Consider the following 20,203-nt stretch of genomic DNA (forward strand, 5'->3'; position numbering starts at 1 on the left):
CTTTGGAGAAAAGCACCTCCAAAGTATGATGTTTGGAACCCCATACTTCACAGTTAGGACAGTGTTCTTGGAGTTGTACTCATCCTTCTTCTTCCTCCAAACAGGGCGGCGAGTGGAGTTGATACCAAAAAGTTCTATTCTGGTCTCATCTGACCACATGACCTTCTCCCATGCTTCCTCTGGATCACTCAGATGGTCATTGGTGAACTTCAAATGGGCCTGGACATGTACTGACGTGAGCAGGGGGACCTTGTGTGCCCCACAGGATTTCAATCCATGATGACGTAGTGTCTTACTAATGGTAATCTTTAAAACTGTGGTCCCAGCTCTCTTCAGGTCATTTAACAGGTCCTCTCATGTAGTTCTGGGATGATTCCTGACCTTTCTCAAAAAATCCTTACCCCACGAGGTGAGATCTTGCATGAAGCCCCAGACTAAGTAAGATTAACAGTGATCTTGTGTTTCTTCCATTTTCTAATAAAAGTTGATGCCTTCCCACCAAGCTGCTTACCTATAATCATGTAGGCCATCCCAGCCTTGTGCAGGTCTACAATTTTGTCCCTGGTGTCCTTAGACAGCTCTTTGGTCTTGGCCATGGTGGAGAGGCTGGAGTGTGATTGAGTGTGTGGACAGGTGTCTTTTATATTGGTAACAAGTTCAAACAGGTGCAATTAATACAGGTAATGAGTGCAGAGTAAATGCTGTTAGTTGGATAACGGTGTCTATCGTGGCACCTATAAGTAGCTATCTCATAAGCCATTGGCTGGCCAATAATAAAGCCTTGCAATATGTCTAAAAATAATAGTCAAGCAAGAGGCATCCAACTAGAAACAGCTGTTTTGGAGTTATTACTTCTCATAAGTAGGGTTTTTCTTGGATAGGATGAGCTCCAATTTCAGACCCTAAAAACTTGGTGTTTATTACAGGAACCTAAATAAAAAAAGTAAATTCTCGGACACCTGTTGGAGATGCTTATAGGAAAGAGGTTCGTATGTCCACATCTGGTGGTTATACAAACTCATTAGAGGCTTTTGGATGGCAACATTTGATTTCATTAATCAGCTCTGCACCTGCAAAGTCACTCCCTCCCCAGAGCTTGCACTTTTATCGCTCTGCAATTTTTCGATTTCTAGATTCAAGAAAAGTCTCCTCCGGTACGTCCTAGGGGTGGCGAGAAGACTCATATCTAGATTATGGAAGGAGACACAGACACCCACTAGGTCGGACATGATTACAGAATTAACCAACATGCTCAGAATGGAGGCTCTGATAGGCCACGGATACATCTCTGAGAGTTCTTGACCTGTGAACTCCATGGATCTTATTCAGGGATTCACCTAATAGAGACTCATGGCTAGCCAAAGGGGATTGAGTATGAGTTGGAATTGACTCTCCCTTGTCTGGGGGGGTGCTCGCGTGGTCGGGATGGCACATTCATTATCCCTCAGACTTCCCTATTTTCTATTCCCTATTTGTTCAACCCATGATCCCTCTTGACCCTCCCTTTCAAGTCCTTGTCTAATTTCCCCCTACCCACTCCATTTGTAACTTACGGTAGATCTTTTCTAACTTCCTTTCTATCCTGAAAACTCTCGTGCTTCCACGGGGGAATTGTGTAATTCATGTTTATTGCTGTAATGCAAATTATAACTATGCCTATGCAAGTACACGCCTTGTCAGTGTAAACGAGTTTATACAATTGTTGGAATGGTTTGTAATAATGGCGTTGCTCTATGTGGAAATTCACAATAAAACCTAATTGGAACTAAAAAAGTAAATTCTCAAGATTAAAAGCCATTGCGTTTCGACCTTATGGTCTTAATCTTGGCACATTCCTTGTCCAGGGAAAATATCTGTAAGAATTCCTGGGCATCAGCTGGGTCTCCGAAAGGAGAAACTATACTTTTCAAGAGTTTAACCAAAGAAAAACGTCTTCAACTTCTTCAACAACCCCAACTTGGACGGCTTTCTATATAAGGTTCCAAGACAGATGATATGCTAAGTTTCTACTTACACACCGGAGGCAGAATGACACCATGACCTACTGAGACACACAAAGGAGGGCGGAAAGAAGTCGAAGGTATCCAAATTGTGTTGGCGTTGAAGACGGAACAATTTTCAACCAAAACTTGAATTTTCAACCGAGCTCGAACCATTTTGACCAGAGTGTTCTCTAATGATCTTGACCAATCGGAAAAGTGAAAAGTCAAAGAGAATTTTTTAGGAATGATGGTCCGCGAAGCCTTCTGTTATATCACTCAAATTCATGGTGGCTATGGTATTTATAACGTTCAGTAACGAGCCATGTTTTGTAAGATTGCAATACACCTACACTTTCCTTTGATCATACTTCACAAACAATTACGTAAACATTAAGAACTGATCCACTGATCGAGGCAATAACAGTTTTGAAAATATTTTTTATAAACACTACTTTGCAGGTTCCGTCCTACACATGTAATATTTAAAAGAAATAATAAAAAAAACAGTCTAAGCTTTGGGGAGAAAAGCAATTACAGAAACAGCATTAAAAATGCCAGGCACTCGGCAGAAGCAATTCTGGATCAGTTTAAAAAAGTGATTGATGAAAGTGTAATCCGAGCTGAAGGAACAGTTTCGCGACAAGCTGTGACCAGTCCCCACACTTCATTAGCTGCCATAATTAGCCTGGTGTTTCAATTTGTCAGAACTGGTAGGGACAATTTTGCTCAAAATGCAAACATCAAAAACAGGGTCCCTTAGTCTTCAAAAGGGGATGATGGGAGTTTTTTTTCCCTCCTTGTCTACGTTAAATAAAAGATTAATTGCAGCTGATGGGCGGTTGTGCTGTGATTGTCATTCTGTCTTGGTGCATTACGTGCAGCATTAGGAGATAGACAAGATGACAAGACACTGCTCAATCCAGTAGCTAGGACTCTAGAAGTCTGATTAATATTCAGTTGCTGGGATCTGGAGTTTTATTGGGTGATTGATTTCTTCCATTTTGACTCTTTTAGGGTAGATGATGATTTTTGTCACATCACAGAGTCATTTTAACAGATGCACTGTCAGTAAGGCCAGGTAGGGTATGCACATAAGGAAATGACTGTGCCACAGGTAAAGATACAGCTGCAAACACAGTCTCAGTAAAGCTAAAAATACAGGCACAGACACAAGCACAGGTACAGCTACAAACTCAGGCACAGATACAGGTCCAAACCCAAACACAGGTACAGTTACAGGTACAATCAGAGGCACAACTACAAACACAGGCATAGATACAGGTACAACTACAAACACAGGCTCACATACAGCTACAACTACAGGCACAGGTACAGACATAGGCACAGGTACAAGTACAGCTACAAACAGAGGCACAAATACAGAAAAAAAACACAGGTACAGCTACAAACACAGGCTCAATTACAGCTCCATATACAGGCACAGATACAGACACCAACACAGGTACAACTGCAAACACAGGCATAGATACAGGTACAACTACAAACACAGGCTCACATACAGCTACAACTACGGGCACAGGTACAGACATAGGCACAGGTACAAGTACAGCTACAAACAGAGGCACAAATACAGAAAAAAACACAGGTACAGCTACAAACACAGGCTCAATTACAGCTCCATATACAGGCACAGATACAGACACCAACACAGGTACAACTGCAAACACAGGCACAGATAAAGGTCTAAAACACAGGCACAGGTACAAACACAGGCACAGGTCCAGGCACAGCTACAAACACAGGCACAGCTACAAACAAAGGCACCAGTACAGCTATAAACACAGGCACAACTACAAACACAGGCACAGGTACCAGAACAAATACAGGTCAAGGTACAGCTACAAACACAGGCACAGAAACAGGTACCAGAACAAGTACAAGGTAAAGGTCTAAACACAGGCACAGGTAGAGCTACAAACTGTCATGTGTCTGGATTTGAACTCTTGAGTTCTTGAGTTCTTCCAGTCAGTGGAAAACCAGCTAGGACACCTCTCTCAGATCCTTTTGTTCTCCACTTTGCACCTTTCTTATGTTTTTAGTCAGTAAGTAGGCGCCATATTCTTTAGCAATATTTATCCTCTCAGGTATTTTGTTGCTTGTCTTATGATCACTTTCTACTTCAGCACCTTCTCTTCTGTAGGTAATTTGCTCTCTGCTCTGCCCTCCGGTTCCTTAGGAGGAACTCAAAGTGCTTGGCAGCTGATCAGGCAGAATAGGCCTGAGTTGCCATCATTTAGTCTGTGGTCAGGGCTATTCCAACTCCCACAGAAGGAAACCACTATGGACTGCTTGGTTGGGATCTCTAGTCTGTACAGGAACTGGCAGGGTCAGTTGCAGTTTCTTAGTGTGTTACCTTTATCCTTTGTGGGTTGCTATACGAACATAACCCAAGCACAGGCACAGGTAAATGATGCAATAACTGGACAGTAGAGATGATTGGATCGATCTATGGAAGATCGAGTAAGAGTCGGATTTTGTTTTATGGAAATTTGAGATTCAATTTCTATTTCACAAAAGAACTTGCCCAACATCATTTCCCACACTGCTGTAGCATCAAAGACCAGTCCAACATCATTTTGTGTAGCTGCATGGGCCCCCAAATAATGCCCTGCAGCTACGACATGTAACAGATTATCACACCTTGTACAGTAGTGGTCAGTATCTGAGACATCACAGATCAGTACCCCAGTGGAGCACAGATTGTACGGCCAAGTTATATTCCCCCTCCAGAGTCACTGGGTAAGGCTTTCTCTCCTGTAGAGTGTAGGCTCTTATGGTTATCGGGGTTCTCTCTCTCTCTCCTGTAGAGTGTAAGCTCTTATGGTCATCGGGGTTCTCTCTCTCCTCTGTAGAGTGTAAGCTCTTATGGTCAGTGGGGTCCTCTCTCTCTTCTGTAGAATGTAAGCTCTTATTGTCATCGGGGTTCTCTCTCTCCTCTGTAGAGTGTAAGCTCTTATGGTCAGTGGGGTCCTCTCTCTCTCTCCTGTAGAGTTTAATCTGTTGTGGTCAGTGGGGTCGTGTCTCTCTCCTGTAGAGTGTAAGCTCTTATAATCAACGAGGTCCTCTCTCTCCTGTAGAATGTAAGGTGTTGTGATCAGCGGGGTCCTCTCACCCTCCACTCTCCAGTGCAATTACAAGCTTTCCATTATTAACATTAATGCACATTTATTTGCAGTGAATTTAACTTTTTGGGAAAATGTGGTGAAGCTGTCGAATTCAGCATTTCCAAAAGTAGTTGTTGCAAGAAATTTGTTTTTTACATCTTTTACATACAATCTCTCCAATTTTGGTATTGCTTTAAGGGATCATTCCCAGCATTGAAAGTTATTTCCTATCAAGATGTCAGTCCTCCAGAAATCACAAGAACAGGACTTTGGACCCCGTGAATGGCATCCTATACATCCTCAATTAAGCAGAGTTGTGCATGCACTCTTCTATTTACAGCAGTCACATAAACAATTAATGTAGGGAAGGCCGCTAATGCGCATCTCCACTCTATTCAAGATTGGCCATTCTCGGGAACCAAAGCCCCATTCTAAGGATCTCTATGGGGTCCCAGTGGTTAGATCCAAAGTGAAAAGAAAGGTATGTCCTATCCTATGCATGTCTTCTTACTACAACTCCTTTAAAGGACACATTCACCCAAAGAAAAAAAATAATAACAAGTTAATCCCAAACTCTTTCCTCATTCCAAAAAAGTTTGCATTGATCATGTGAGATGTGATGGATTTGCGCTGCACAATAATTTATACATTATAATTTACAAATTGCATCCACTTGTAGTGAAACATTCTGCACGAAAATAAGTGGCATGTTTTGGATTTTCAAACCTTCCTCGGAAGAGTTGCAGATTTTCACAGCGGTTTTCACCCATTTAATGTATAGGGGTTACATCGGCAGTGCAAATCAGAGGAAAAAACACACAGATCACATGCAAATTTTGTTGGAAAATCACGGCAGCTTCATGCCAAGATCCATCTGGACTTATCCTTAACACAGAGTCTATTGTATCAGATACTGAGTGCCCACTGAGGACCTGGTATTCGCGTGGTATGAGGCTGATGTAGTGCCCGGTCCCGGTGCCTCCGTATACCCCCGCTCTCATACCTCACTGGGGGCGCCGTTCCCCTCAACTGCTCGGTGGGCTCATGAGGCTCGTTCCAGGCCCCGGGACCTGCCGCAGCCTCCTCCTGGTCTTATGCCGCACGCAGGCATTCTGAGAGTGCCTGAAGAGTGCGCGTGACCATGCCCCCTTTCTTAAAGGGCTGGCATCTTATTACCTGGAAAGTGACTTTTGAAGTCACCAATCTCCCTGTAGGGGAGGTGCCTGAGCAACGTTGCCTATCCATAGCGCGTCGCAAGTTCTCAGGTTCCATACCCGTTACTGTGTCTAGTCCTGCATCTCATGTCCTAGTGTCAGTTACCTGTACCAGCTAACCTCTGTCTCTTCCTGGAGCCTGTAGTTATCACCACCTCCGTGCTGCCACGTTTGAGTCATCACCTTCGTGCTGTCATGTCTGAGTCATCACCTCCATCCTGTCACCTCTGAATCACCATCTCCGTCCTGCCACGTCTGAACAAATCCATACCGGACTTCTGAGACTCTCCTGTCCGTAAGAACCCATATGACTGGTCCTGGCTATCGTGCATTTAGCCTCCCTTTGCCTGCGCTTGACAGTCCCTGTATAGGGGCTTGCTCCAGGTTAGCTCCTGCAGAGGTGTCCGGTGTACGGTCCAGTGGGTCCACTCCAGGATGCTCGCTGCTCCTCGGCGACCATAACAGCTGAAAGCCCGCTCTATCATATAAGTCAGAAATTTACACTTTACTTTTAACAATATAATTATACGCCTCTGTAATCGAGTGGGCTTTGAGAAGCAATCATTGGTGAATGTTTGTCGCCCCATAGTGACTGCTATATGTGACTGTATCCTAAGGGCTACTTTGCACGTTGTGACATCGCATCCGAAATATTGTCGGGGTCACGTCGTTAGTGACGCACATCTGGCGCCGGTAACGACATCGCAACGTGTAAATCCTAGGTGCGCCGATAAACGATCGCAAAAGCGTTGAAAATCAGTGATCTGTGTAGCGTCGGTCATTTCCATAATGTCGGGTCGACCGCAGGTATGATGTTGTTTGTCATTCTTGCAGGTCCACACATCGCTGTGTGTAAACCCGCAAGAGCGACAAACATCTCCTTACCTGCGTCCCGACGGCAATGCGGAAGGGAGAAGGTGGGCGGGATGTTATATCCCGCTCATCTCCGCCCCTCCGCTTCTATTGGCCGGCCGATTAGTGACGTCGCAGTGACGTAGCTGTGACGCCGAACGCACCTCCCCCTTGAAGGTGAGATAGTTCGGCAGTCACAGCGACGTCGCCGACCAGGTATGTGCGTGTGAAGCTGCCTTAGCGATAATGTTCACTACGGCAGCAATCACCACATATCGCATGTGCGACGGGGGCGGGTGCTATCGCGCTCGGCATCGCTAGCTGATGCTAGCGATGTTGCAACGTGCAAAGTACCCCTAAGACTACGTTTCAGGAACACACATGACAAGTGATTTAGTAAAATCGTATATATATGTGCACTACGTTTCCGGACTGATGCATGGAAAATACATTATGGAGGGAGGACTTTGCTCACTGAATGCAGTGTGCTGCTCATGCTCTAGGAACAATTGGCGCATGCACAAGATTTCACAAGCAATACTTGTGACTTATGGGCAGCAATGAGATATGAATCTATTTCTTAGAGCTGGGTAATCAGGGTATAGAATGGCGGATAGATGTACTCACCACCCTTAATACATGTGTAGCCTAAATTACATATACAGTAGTTTGGATTTTGTCATGATAATCAGGGACAGCAGGGAACAGGGGCTCCAAGACTGGCCCGCATACTAGGGGGACCCTAGAGATCTCTTATCTCAGAGTTACCTCTAAAGGTGAAGATGTCTGAGCCACCTTTTTGACCCTGCTCCTGACCAGCCATTATCTTATACCTCCTCCCCCAACCCCAGGAGAGGGCCGAGTGTGATAAAACCAACAGCGATAGACAAACAGGGGAACCAAAACTCTATCTCACACCACGCTCACACAAAGGTATAAGACAATAAGAAGTAAGGAAACAAATAAAAGCAGGGCGGAAACAACAAAACGACTAGAGAATTCCACAACAACTCCAAGCACCACACAATATAGTCACCAGCAGGTCTGAGACACAAAAGCACACAGACCAACACAGCAATAAACTATAGTCGGCATGGTAAGAAAGATTCCACCATCTTAAAAAGGTGGGTAGTAAATGTGATAGATATCTAACAACATGTGATCCGAGAGGTAAATACCAGGCTAGCAGAGCTTAACTGTTGCTAGCCTGACCATTAATGAACACACAGCTGGTCGATGCCCGAGACTGCCTGTGTAACTCAGAAACACCAGAGAAACCATAGGGTGGAATATCAGAATCGTGTGAACAGCGTCTGATGCCGGCCATGACACTAGGCCAGTTCTGAGCAAAACTCCATGTGACAAGTTTTCTCCACAATTGAACGTTGGTCTGGGGCATGATAGTTTTGCTTCTATGTGTCTATTAATGCATTACAGAGCAATGTGCTTAGCTTCCTGAACTCTAAAGCAACTAACAGGAGGAGTATAAAGATGAGATCTAGCTTGTCATTGGTTATTTACTTTGGCAAAGTAACTAGTTATTTTTTTCGAAAAAGACTAGGCAATACTTAGAAATCAAGTAGACAAGCCAAAGACAACTACTGTCCCTCCATCTGATTGGCACGGCCATATAACAATATATTTAAACATAGTGATGAAAAATGAATATATTTGGGGATCCAATCTTTGTTGATTGAACGCTGCACACTGCTTGTTTGGAAAAAATGAAAGACTCTCATGAATGTTTCTGAATTGTGTTGGCACGACGTTGTGCCTCCGCCATCTGTACAGCACAGGGGATGCCTGGACTTGTGACCTCAGGATCTCCGTCCAGTTTACAATAATCATATGAAGTTAATGTTGAGCTCGATGAAGCTTTAGAGCTTGTATTTCATCCAGAATCTGTGATGATTCCAGGAGAGAACGAGGAAAAATGAAAGCTGCCATACACGACAACTGAATCCAGCAATACCTCCTGCCGCATCCGCTCCTGCACCACCCGGATAGCTGTGTCCTGGAATCTCTTTAAGGACACAGATCTAGAAGATACAGTAAATCTTATTTCTCAAATTCAGTCAAATAATTAAAGCTCAAATCCAATGATCCCTCCACCGAGTGTAGGCAAATCACCCGTGGAGAAAAAGCGTGACCAGTACAGTAGAATATATAAAAGATATTTTATTTAATCAAAAGTTAAAATCACATAACAAAGGTATAGGGAAAAATAGAAAACAGGGACAATCCCAGATAAAGGCAGCAGAACACAAAAATCCGAAAGCGACAGTGCATGTACAGGACCTTTCATATAATAGCAGACAACATATATTAAAATGCAAGTGCAAATAATACAATGTTGTGATATCTATGGACATATGTTGCTGATAGAGGCATTAGATGAAGATATACTGTGCATAGATATAGGGATTCCTACCGCAGGAGGAGTATGGAAATAAAGAGCCAACACAATGGCTTGTAAGCAGTGAGTGGGATATCCACTAAAAGCACAGGCAGAATACTGCATGAATATACCTCAATGTGAAGGGCCCGTATAGTCCAAGTGGTTGGTGCGTCCGTTGCCAACCCCGACACGTGTTTCGTGACTTCCTCAAGGGAAGCTAGCAATTGCTAGCGATGTCGAGCGCGAAAGCACCCGCCCCCGTCGTATGGCCGATATGTGGTGATTGCTGCCGTAGCGAACATTATCGCTATGGCAGCATCACACGCACATACCTGGTCGGCGACGTCGCTGTGACTGCTGAAGAATCCCTCCCTCAAGGGGGAGGTCCGTTCGGCGTCACCGCGACGTCACTAAGCGGCCGGCCAATAGAAGCGGAGGGGCGGAGATGAGCGGGACGTAACATCCCGCCCACCTCCTTCCTTCCTCATTGCTGGCGGCGGCAGGTAAGGTGAGGCTCCTCGTTCCTGCGGCGTCACACGTAGCAATGTGTGCTGCCACAGGAACGACGTATAACATCGTACTTGCAGCTGCAATGATAATTGGGAAGGGACCCCCATGTCACCGATTAGCAATTTTGAACGTTTTTGCAACAATTCAAAATTGCTCATAGGTGTCACACACAATGACATCGCTAAAGCGGCCGGATGTGCGTCACAAATTCCGTGACCCCCAATGACATCGCTTTTACTGTCCACTGTCCATTGTCAAGTTCAAATAGTAGTTTCTTTCCGCTCACCTATTTTGTGTTCATATCACTGGCTGTGAATCCACTTGATACTGGGTGGTGCAGGGAAAACAAGACGCTGGGCAATCCAGGATACTCGTATGCAAAAGGAGATCCAGCACTCGTCCAGATAAAATAAATTCCTTTATTTCAAAAAATCATTAAAAACATGGCCCATAAAATAGAACAAGGTACTGGCACCAATACACACCGCTTACGTGTTTCAGACCGTGAGGTCCTGAGTAAGTCCTGGAGGTCGTCATGATGTCGCGAGGGAGCACTCCCACTCCCAGCCCCTAAATGCTGCAATCTCTATTGATTGCAGTATTTAGGGGTTAAACAGCCAAGAACGGCACAGGGACCTCTCTTGGTTGTGAGAGTCGGGGCTCGGGTGTCACGTAAGCCGAGCTCCCGGCGGCGATCGTGCAGGCACAGCGCATGATCACCAGGACTATTAGTACATCCAAGGTCGGGAAGGCACCTCAAAATAAGACATACCAGAACACCTAAAGTTGTGAAGGGATTAAACGCCCCTACTATTCGATTAGGCGTGCTGCCCGACACTCTTACAGTGCACCACAGAGTTATAGGCTCCTAGTTTATAAAGCCACCATTGATGGACCTGACTGCACCAGGCCTGCATCTGTGCCCTACTGCAATCTTCACCTGTGTGCAATTCTAATACTGGGCAATCACCTCCTCCATGAACTGGTAGGTTGAGTCGTTGTTTCATCAGTATTTTGCACCTGTATTACCTCTTTTATTAAAGGGGTCTGCTGCATCCTGTCTGTGCATTTGTTTCTCTGATCTTGGCTGGTAAGTACCATTGCTTTTTTGCTATGAATATAATTGAATTAAAACACAATTTTGTAAAAAATTGTTTTGTTTCTTTGGCTATTCTTCTTATTTTACTGTAGTGTAGGGACCCACAAGACATGCGTACACTTGACGTTGGGTTGTGGGATTGCATAATTTGGCCAAAATATAAACCAATACCTCCTATTTATTGTTCTGCATATTTTATATATGTTAGTTTCTTGGCGGATGGTGGAATAAAACCAAACAAATTGTTTTCTCAGATCAAATCATTGTGTAAAACATTTTTTTTTCCCATTTTGTTTTTATTTTTGAAAATTTATCTCACTTTTGTTTCCATTTTTATAGCCTTGGGGTTTGTTTAAGCCCCTGGCTGCCCGGACAACTCATCAGTACCAATGAAGCACCAGATTTACCTCTATTCTGCAATATAACCCCGTAGATGCTGTTGCTGTTAATAACTTTGAGGGGTTCAGCAAGATCATATTGATTGCTGTTCGTGGCCTTTGTAATATACAACTGACACTTCAGCTTCTGTGCTCACACCATCACAGGAGTGGTTACAGTGCGGGTACTATTTACACAGATACAGCACCACAACTGTGCTTTGGTAGTGTATGGTTGTGCTTTGGAAGTGTGTGGTACTGCAGCTCAGCTACATTAAAGTGTATGAAGCTGCAATATTATACACAGCCTGTGGACCAGTTGGGTGCTGCTTTTGGAGGAAAAAAAACCGAATTTTTTCTTATTTTAATCAATCAGTATAAATCCAACTTATGAACTGCATTACAGAGGAATATTTCTTACGACCAAAAGTCTGAAACAATCCAAGATATTAAAATTTTCTATCCTGATAATATACAGATCAATTCCCAATAACGACATTCAGTCCATTGTTAAAGGTGATACGGTACAGAGGAATTACATGGGGAGCTGGCGCGTTTTATGCCAAGCCATATGATCCATAAGTAAGTCCTGTTTCTCCACTATATAGTTGAGCTGTAATGATCCCCACACACAGCACCTGCACATCAATTATGATAATCATAATCACGGTCGTTAAGCTGAATGTTCATTATTATCAGGATGCTGGTGACAGCAGATTCAATCATCGGGTGCAATGGGCAAGCCGGCAAAGGCCCACCCAAGCTCCGCACACAGCGCTGTGCCACATTAAATCTATGATGTGTTCCACATCCCACTCTATTCCGAGAGCTGCAGACGGTAAAGGTCAGTTTTATGTTCTGTGCAATATGCTTAGGTTCCTGAAATTAAATCTGTGGAGCCCTAGATATTTGTCTGCATTGTGTATCGTAAAAGCCTTGTGTACGGCCTAAAAACTCATGCATCTCATTAAGAGGCAGTGTCGTCTCCTAAAGCATCATAAGGGGGACGGGGGGGAAACTCTGAGGCGCTGCGGTGTAAATCAGGATACAAATAATATCAAAGAGGATATAAAATGTATACCCAAGATCGCCACCTTTAACACCAAATGTATTGATTAGATTGATATATATTAAATAGACAAAATGATTAAATGACAAGTTCCGGAGGACCCCACTATTAGCAGCTCTCCATTCTGGCTACTATAGAGTTGCTCCATTGTGTCACACTCGGAGTTGATTAAGTCCGAAAGCACTGCATGACACTGGCGTCCAGAACTACAGGCGTCTGATGCACTACAAAACATACACCGAACAAGGCAGACAACAGATCACTTATACAACGGTGGGCCCTGTAGCTAGGGAGGGGGGTGAGGGGACACCTTCTAAACTCACCTCAAGCTGTTACCTCAGCTCCCTATTGTCCCTATATGGGTTGTTTCAGCCAGTCACCGAGCTGGATACCTAATCCCTCACTAGCCCTGATAGAACCCTGGCTAGTGAGATAGCCGGCGGGAGATACTAGTCTCACCACTGCACTAATAAACACGAGGGGAAAGGAAGGACAGACAGGGGGAAAACAGAAGGATACGAACACCAAACTCCATGGCTGCAGACAGACTTCAAAGTAGAAGTTGGATGGTCACAGGACAATTCCTCAGCAGCTCCTTTCACGAGGATGGCTAGAGTAGAATGAATTCTAGCAGCAGCAAAGACTGCTGGGAAAACCCCATTATTTAAACCTAAAGGGGCATGAGCTCATAGCAGCTACAGCTGACCTGCACTGCTAAGAGCTGCTGGCAACAAAAATGACATCTATATATATAATTGCCTTATTCTATCTGTCTGTCTGTCTTGCTCCAAAATTGTGTCACGGTGACAGTGTCACCGTGACAGTGTCGTTAGCGTGACAACTGTCGGATTGGCCGCTGGGCTCGGCCTGGCCCCGCCCCCCCACGGATTGGCCGCTCGCCTCGGCCGGGCCCCGCCCCCCCGCATGGATTAGCCGCTCGCCCCGGCCCTCCCCACGCATCGCCCGCTCCAGCGTACACCGGCTCATGCTGACGCCTCGCCCACTCTCCCCCGCCACACTCGGCCCCGCCCCCGGCGGACATAACCTTGCGATGCTGGGATCGTGACAGAGCCGGTGTACGCTGGTAACCATGATACACATCGCATAACTATAGGAAGTGCTTCCCTTAGTTACACGATGTGTATCATGGTTACGAGCGAACATCGGCTCCCGGTACACATGTGTAGGGAGCCGGCATACGCTGCGGTCAATAATGAAGTGTCATGCAGCAGTGAAAGAGTTAAAGACACTGCAAGACACTTCATTATAGGCAGCGGGTACCCCCAGAAGAGAGAAGACAGAAGAAAGAAGACCCCCGATCATACTCACCAGACGCCGACCGGGAGCAGGTGAGCGCATCAAGGTCCTGCAGCGGAACACACGCACACACACACACACACACACACACACACACAAGAACAGACACACACACATCAGATCACAGTCAGTCACTCTCACACACACCACACACACATCAGATCGCATCCACACGCTCACAACATCCAGTGATATCGCTTACTTCTCGGCGGCGATACTGTGCGTGCAGTGACCTTCCAGGACCTGCCGGAGGATCACATGGCCGGAAGCATGTGGTATCTCCGGATGTTGAGTGTGTGAGCGCGTATGTGCGATATCATCAGTGTGTGTGTGTGTGTGCGTGTATGCGATCGGATGTGTGCGTGTATGTGATCGGGTGTGTGCGTGTGTTCTGATGTGTGAGTGTATGCGATCGGATCTGTGAGTGTCGGCAGAAGGCAGAGGAGCACGGCGTGCAGCACAGCTGCTGGGAACGCCCACCGGAGGGCACAGGGAGAAGTGGGGTGTGAGTGTATGCGATCAGATGTGTGCGTGTATACTGTCTGATGTGTGACTGTGGAGCACGATGGGGAGTGCGCAGCATGGGGGATGGAGCACGATGGGGGTGCGCATCATGGGGGATGGAGCACGATGGGGGTGCGCAGCATGGGGGGTGCGCAGCATGGGGGATGGAGCACGATGGGGGGTGCGCAGCATGGGGGATGGAGCACGATGGGGGCTGCGCAGCATGAGGGATGGAGCACGATGGGGAGTGCGCAGCATGGGGGATGGAGCACGATGGGGGGTGCGCAGCATGGGGGATGGAGCACGATGGGGAGTGCGCAGCATGGGGGATGGAGCACGATGGGGGGTGCGCAGCATGGGGGATGGAGCACGATGGGGGTGCGCAGCATGGGGGATGGAGCACGATGGGCGGTGCGCAGCATGGGGGATGGAGCACGATGGTGGGTGCGCAGCATGGGGGATGGAGCACGATGGGGAGTGCGCAGCATGGGGGATGGAGCACGATGGGGATGGAGCACGATGGGGGTGCACAGCATGGGGGATGGAGCACGATGGAGGGTGCGCAGCATGGGGGATGGAGCACGATGGGGGGTGCGCAGCATGGGGGATGGAGCACGATGGGGGTGCACACCTCCCCTCAAAACACACACACAGCGCCACACGCGCACCGCATAACACATCACACACACACTGGGAACCACAAACACCGCCCTACACAGACACCCACACACAGACAACGCCGCACACACACAACACCCAACACACAAACACTGCGGCATACACAAATATACGTACATACCGCGCAACACACACACTGCACAAAACATACCTCCCCCAAAACACACACACACGCACTCCACACCCACATAAACCGCGCAACACACACAGCACCACACACACAGAATGCTGCAGACACACAGCGCTCCACAAACAACGCAACACACACAACGCAACACACATACAACACCGCTCTCGCACACCCCCACACCCAGACAACACCCAGAACATTTACAGTGCCCTACACAAACACTGGCAACTACACACAACAACATCTATATATATATATATATATATATATATATATATATATAACAAAAATCATACATTAACTACACAATAAATTCTAGAATACCCGATGCATTAGAATTGGGCCACCTTCTAGTTAACTCATAAAGCACCAACGGAATTGAAACTTCATTTAAAGGAGGAGTCTAGACGTAAAAGAGAGACTGCAGTCCAAAACCTGTCACTAGTCTCTAAAAATAAGGAGACAACCCTGACGCATTATACAGGAGCCCTAATAGGGTGTATGGGAAAGTACAGAAGGCACAACCAGGTCTGAACGTAATATCTTTGTTCTGTAACTGTGTGTTGTGCGTTTCGTAGTTGGCCAGTACTAGCGGTTACATCAGGTGAAGACACAATCTGGTGGTGGACTCACCCAGGCTTTACATTGACCCTGTCTGCCATGTTTTCCTTCTTTCTCTCGCCTTTCTTTGTCATGTCCTGTCCAGAAGAACACTTTTTACATTTTAACTTGTTACCCTGGAGAATCTTTATTCTTCTACACCCATTGTCTGAGAATATATTACCTTGTGTGAAATCCATTTGACTTGATCTTCCTCTCGAAATAAGTCAGGAATCCGCTTGTATTCTGTGGAAGTGTGAAGTAGGGGTTCGTAGGATTTATTCTTATGGAAGGAAGAAAATGGAACAAATCTGAAAGAGGAAGAAAAAAAAAATATGAAAGAGGTTGTCCCACCATTAAAGTATTGGCACATGGCATGTTTTGACTGGGGGGGGGGGGTCCAGATGCTGAGACCTCCACTGATCACTATAAGGAAGGAGGAGAAGTTTTGAAGGAGAATGGCTTTCCTTCAAAACTAAAAATCAGAGTCTTTGAGGTCATCTTCAGTCTCAAAGCAGCTGATCCCATTTGCTTCTTTATTTTCGCCTTCAGTTGAGGTATTAGCATTCGGACCCCCACTAATCTAAACTTCTGAACTGTGAAAAGTTTTTTTAAAAGTTTAGTTATTCTTTAAAAGCCCCTTTTTATTTAATGGTTGTCCCCAGGCGAGATTTGGCACAAAAAAGCATTTCACGCTGTACTCACTGGGTCTGGGTCCACCGATGAGTTTTCGCGGGTGCTTTTGGTATCGACAGCGCAGCGCGAATTGGTGAGTTCAGCGGCTTTGAAACAGATGAAAGATGCTGATCTCAAAGCTTGGCCGCTACGCTGTCGACATGATGTCAGTGCTGCAACTATGCCAAAAATCTGCACGGAGTGAAATGTCTGATCCGTACAGAGGTATGGATGACTTATGCTAAGAGAAGAAAGTCTTCACAGCGATGATGATTGGGTCATCCGCATCCGGTTGAACAAGATTCATGGCCATTATTTTTGACTCCCTCCGACTATCTTGGTAAGGTGCATTTCATCATCACCATCGTCTTCATTGTTATGATATATACCTTCCCAATGAACGTATTAGGGGTCAATGATGGGGTTCAAGAGTCTTAATTCTTAGCATAACCATCATAGTAAGTCCGAGTAAGAAAGAAAACCTGACCGCAATCAGCTGCTGTGCCGAGAATACTTTATTCAAAATTCATAGGTGCAGAGTAAAAGAGGCGAAAGGAGACCTGGATGCGGGATCCCTCACCTGAGGACGACGGCCGTTTCGCCTGCCAGTCAGGCACAGCAGCTGATTGCGGTCAGGTTTTCTTTCTTACTTGGACTTATTGGGATGTGATTTCCTTTCCTGACCTGCACGCCGCAACTGGGTAATTTTGAACGCTGGAGCTGCACTCCCCGCACGTGGGTGAAATCGCAAGATAACCAAGACAGATTAGTGGTGCAGGACTCTCCTCTGTTTTATGTGCATAACCATCATAGGTTTCATAGGTTCCATATACATGGGATTAAGACTAAATTGAAATCTGCATTAAGTAGTTCCATCTGGGGTCTCAACAGGATTTCCACAACTTTTTTAAACATAAACAAAAACCTGAAGGGTTGTCACATCTACTTAAATAGGAAAAACTGCAAAGAGCTTGTAAAATTTCAATTTAACTTTTAACTCTACTGTGTAGCACTCATTGCCATAATTACTGGCCACTTTTCACTTTATTAGTGATGGCCGGTTTCCTATCAAAGGAGTGCAGCGCTTACAAGCTCTTTACTGTAAAGATTGTAAGTTCTGTTATTAGGCTGGCCGGATCACCTTATCTCACCAACTTTAATGCCCCTGTGCTGCTCTAATCCTGCAGTGACAAATCTACCTAGGCTTGCAGCACGCAGTTTGGCACTACAGAGCAACCATTGTGTTTATTCTGGAACATCTTTTCTTAAAGCACCACTGCAGCTTTTTTTATTTTTTTATTGTACCGCTGGAGCGGTGCTTTAAATCTAAGTTCCCTGACCCCTGTTTTATACCCAACCTCCCGCATCTTCATCTTCCATCATCACCGCTTCAGGCGGTCTCCGGTGATTTGTGACCTTCATGGAGGTCACAACTCAATACAAGTCTATGAAAGCCTCCAACTGGCTCTCATAGACTTGTATTGGTAGCTTGTGACATCGGCCAGTCAGAAGTCACAGTCACAAGATGGCGCCAGAGTCAAAAGCATGAAAACACCGGAGGGTGAGGAGGCTTTCATTGAAAGCGCCATTCCAGTGCTGAACCCCCCCCCCCTTTCCCCCCAATGAAGTGGTGCTTCAATAATGACATTCTTCAGTTACTCCTCCTGGAAATGTATGACTAAAATGACAGCTCACTGTCATTATTTCCCTTGTCAACAGGGTGTGTTGATATTGGTTGGACACTTTTTACATGGGGAAATGGTAGATGTCAATTAATTAGTTTTAGGAGGAATGACGCTCAGACAAAAACAAATAAACTTCTAGGATTCTTTTTGTTTGAAGTGAACTGGACATTTTTTAAAACAGACATGTCAGAAAACCTAACAGGTCCTATACAAAGTCGATTAAAAATGTTTAAAAAATAAATTAAATCACTACTTTTATGAGAACTAGTCACTTTCCATAGTTATGTATTCTTTACTTGGTGTAAATGGCACTGGTCTCCTGAATCCGGCGTTGCTTTTATTTTGTTTTTACGCCTCTCCATTCTTGAGATACGGCCTTCTAACCCTTTTACATACATTTTCTTTTGTTACCCAAGGAGGTGTGGTCTGTGTGTAAGTCACACCCACTTGGCTAACGAGAGTATCTTTACATACAGGAAAGATGAGACCATATCTCATGAATGGAGAGGCGCAGGAAAAAGAGAAAAACAACACCGGACTCAGGAAAACAGCATGGTTTATACAAAAAAAAAAATCATTATGTTAAGTGATACAGGTTTTTTTTCTTCGGATTAAAAGATGCACTATTGCTCCCAAAAATTTGGGAGGAACGTAAGGGGTGCATCTTATCATCCAAATGTAGTTTATGATGGGGTGGTGGAAAATGGTCACAGGAGGAAGTGGCTGTGCTGCGGGAGCTGTGCTGGTGCTCACTGCGGGCTGTGCTGCGGGGGCCATCCTGAAGATGTCGGCGGTGCGAGCTTCAAATAATGGTATCTGCGCACATGAAGCTCTTGGCTTAAGATCTCATATGCGTTGCCTCCGACCCATTGATGTCCCAGCAGCGGACTTAAAACGCACCAATCACCAGGATTTTTCTATACAAACTAAAGCCAGTGCTATGCTGGCACTATCAGGCTGATTCTATACATACCTGTAGTGGTCAGCTCAGATGTATAGGTTTTGAAACACAAGCAAGTAAAGTTTGTAAAATCAGCAGCTTTTTGAATGACAGCAGCTGCCGATTAGCTGATAGCTGGGGTGGGTATTCAAAGTGATTTCCTCCCCTGTTATTTATGCTAATTCTATTATGGAATCGATTTACTTTGTGACTAGAAGGACCTGTGCTGATGTCTTATCCATCTGACCAGAAGGGGCGGGCCCTTAGCCAACAGAAAAATGTTGCTTCCTGGTATCAGCTATATTGGCTGAGGCACTGCCCCTTCTGGTCACATGGGTATGACATAAGCACAGGTCCTTTAGTCACAAAGTAAATCGATTGTATAATAGAATTAGCATAAATAACAGGTAACTATGAATACCCACACCAGCTATTAGCTGATCGGCAGCTGCTGTCATTCAAAGAGATACTGATTTTACAAACTTTACTTGATTGTGTTTCAAAATATATACATCTTAGCTGACAACTAAAGGTATGTATAGAATCAGCCTGATAGTGCCAGTATAGCACTGGCTTTAGGTTATATAGGAAAATCCTGGTGATTGGTGCACTTTAAGGGAAGTAGTTCCCGGAGGTGGCGCATGCGCAGATTAGATCTCAGCTTGTCATTGAGCTGATAACTCAATCTGCGCATGCGCCGACTTCAGGTGTCTTTTCTTTGAAGCCCGCACCGCTGACAGTTTCTGGACATTTTTTTGTGCCTCACAGCGCCACCGACTGCAGCGATAATCTGGGACACCCCCTGCATCGCCCACCGTATCACCCTACTCCTCCACCATCCCTGACTCCTGTGACTCCATTCCACCACCGCTGCCTCCCCCCCACCTCTGGTAAGACCCCACCGGATTATAAGACGGACCCCTTTTTTTTTTACCTTTTTCTTTCTCAAAAGGGGGCTTTACACGTAACGACATCGCTAACGAGATGTCGTTGGGGGTCACAGAATTCGTGACGCACATCCGGCCTCGTTAGCGACATTGTTGCGTGT

General features: G+C 45.5%; 1 protein-coding gene across 1 annotated transcript in view; it reads right to left on the bottom strand.

Moving 5' to 3' along the window:
- SPATA17 (spermatogenesis associated 17) overlaps positions 1 to 20,203 on the bottom strand; it is a 272,661-nt gene that overhangs the window by 20,047 nt on the left and 232,411 nt on the right. Inside the window, exon 9 of the mRNA XM_075337985.1 lies at positions 16,040 to 16,166. Coding sequence (XP_075194100.1) covers positions 16,040 to 16,166 — 127 coding nt within the window. The remainder of the gene's footprint in view (positions 1 to 16,039; positions 16,167 to 20,203) is intronic.

This window comes from Anomaloglossus baeobatrachus, chromosome 3 (assembly GCF_048569485.1).
Source record: "Anomaloglossus baeobatrachus isolate aAnoBae1 chromosome 3, aAnoBae1.hap1, whole genome shotgun sequence".
Taxonomy (NCBI): domain Eukaryota; kingdom Metazoa; phylum Chordata; class Amphibia; order Anura; family Aromobatidae; genus Anomaloglossus; species Anomaloglossus baeobatrachus.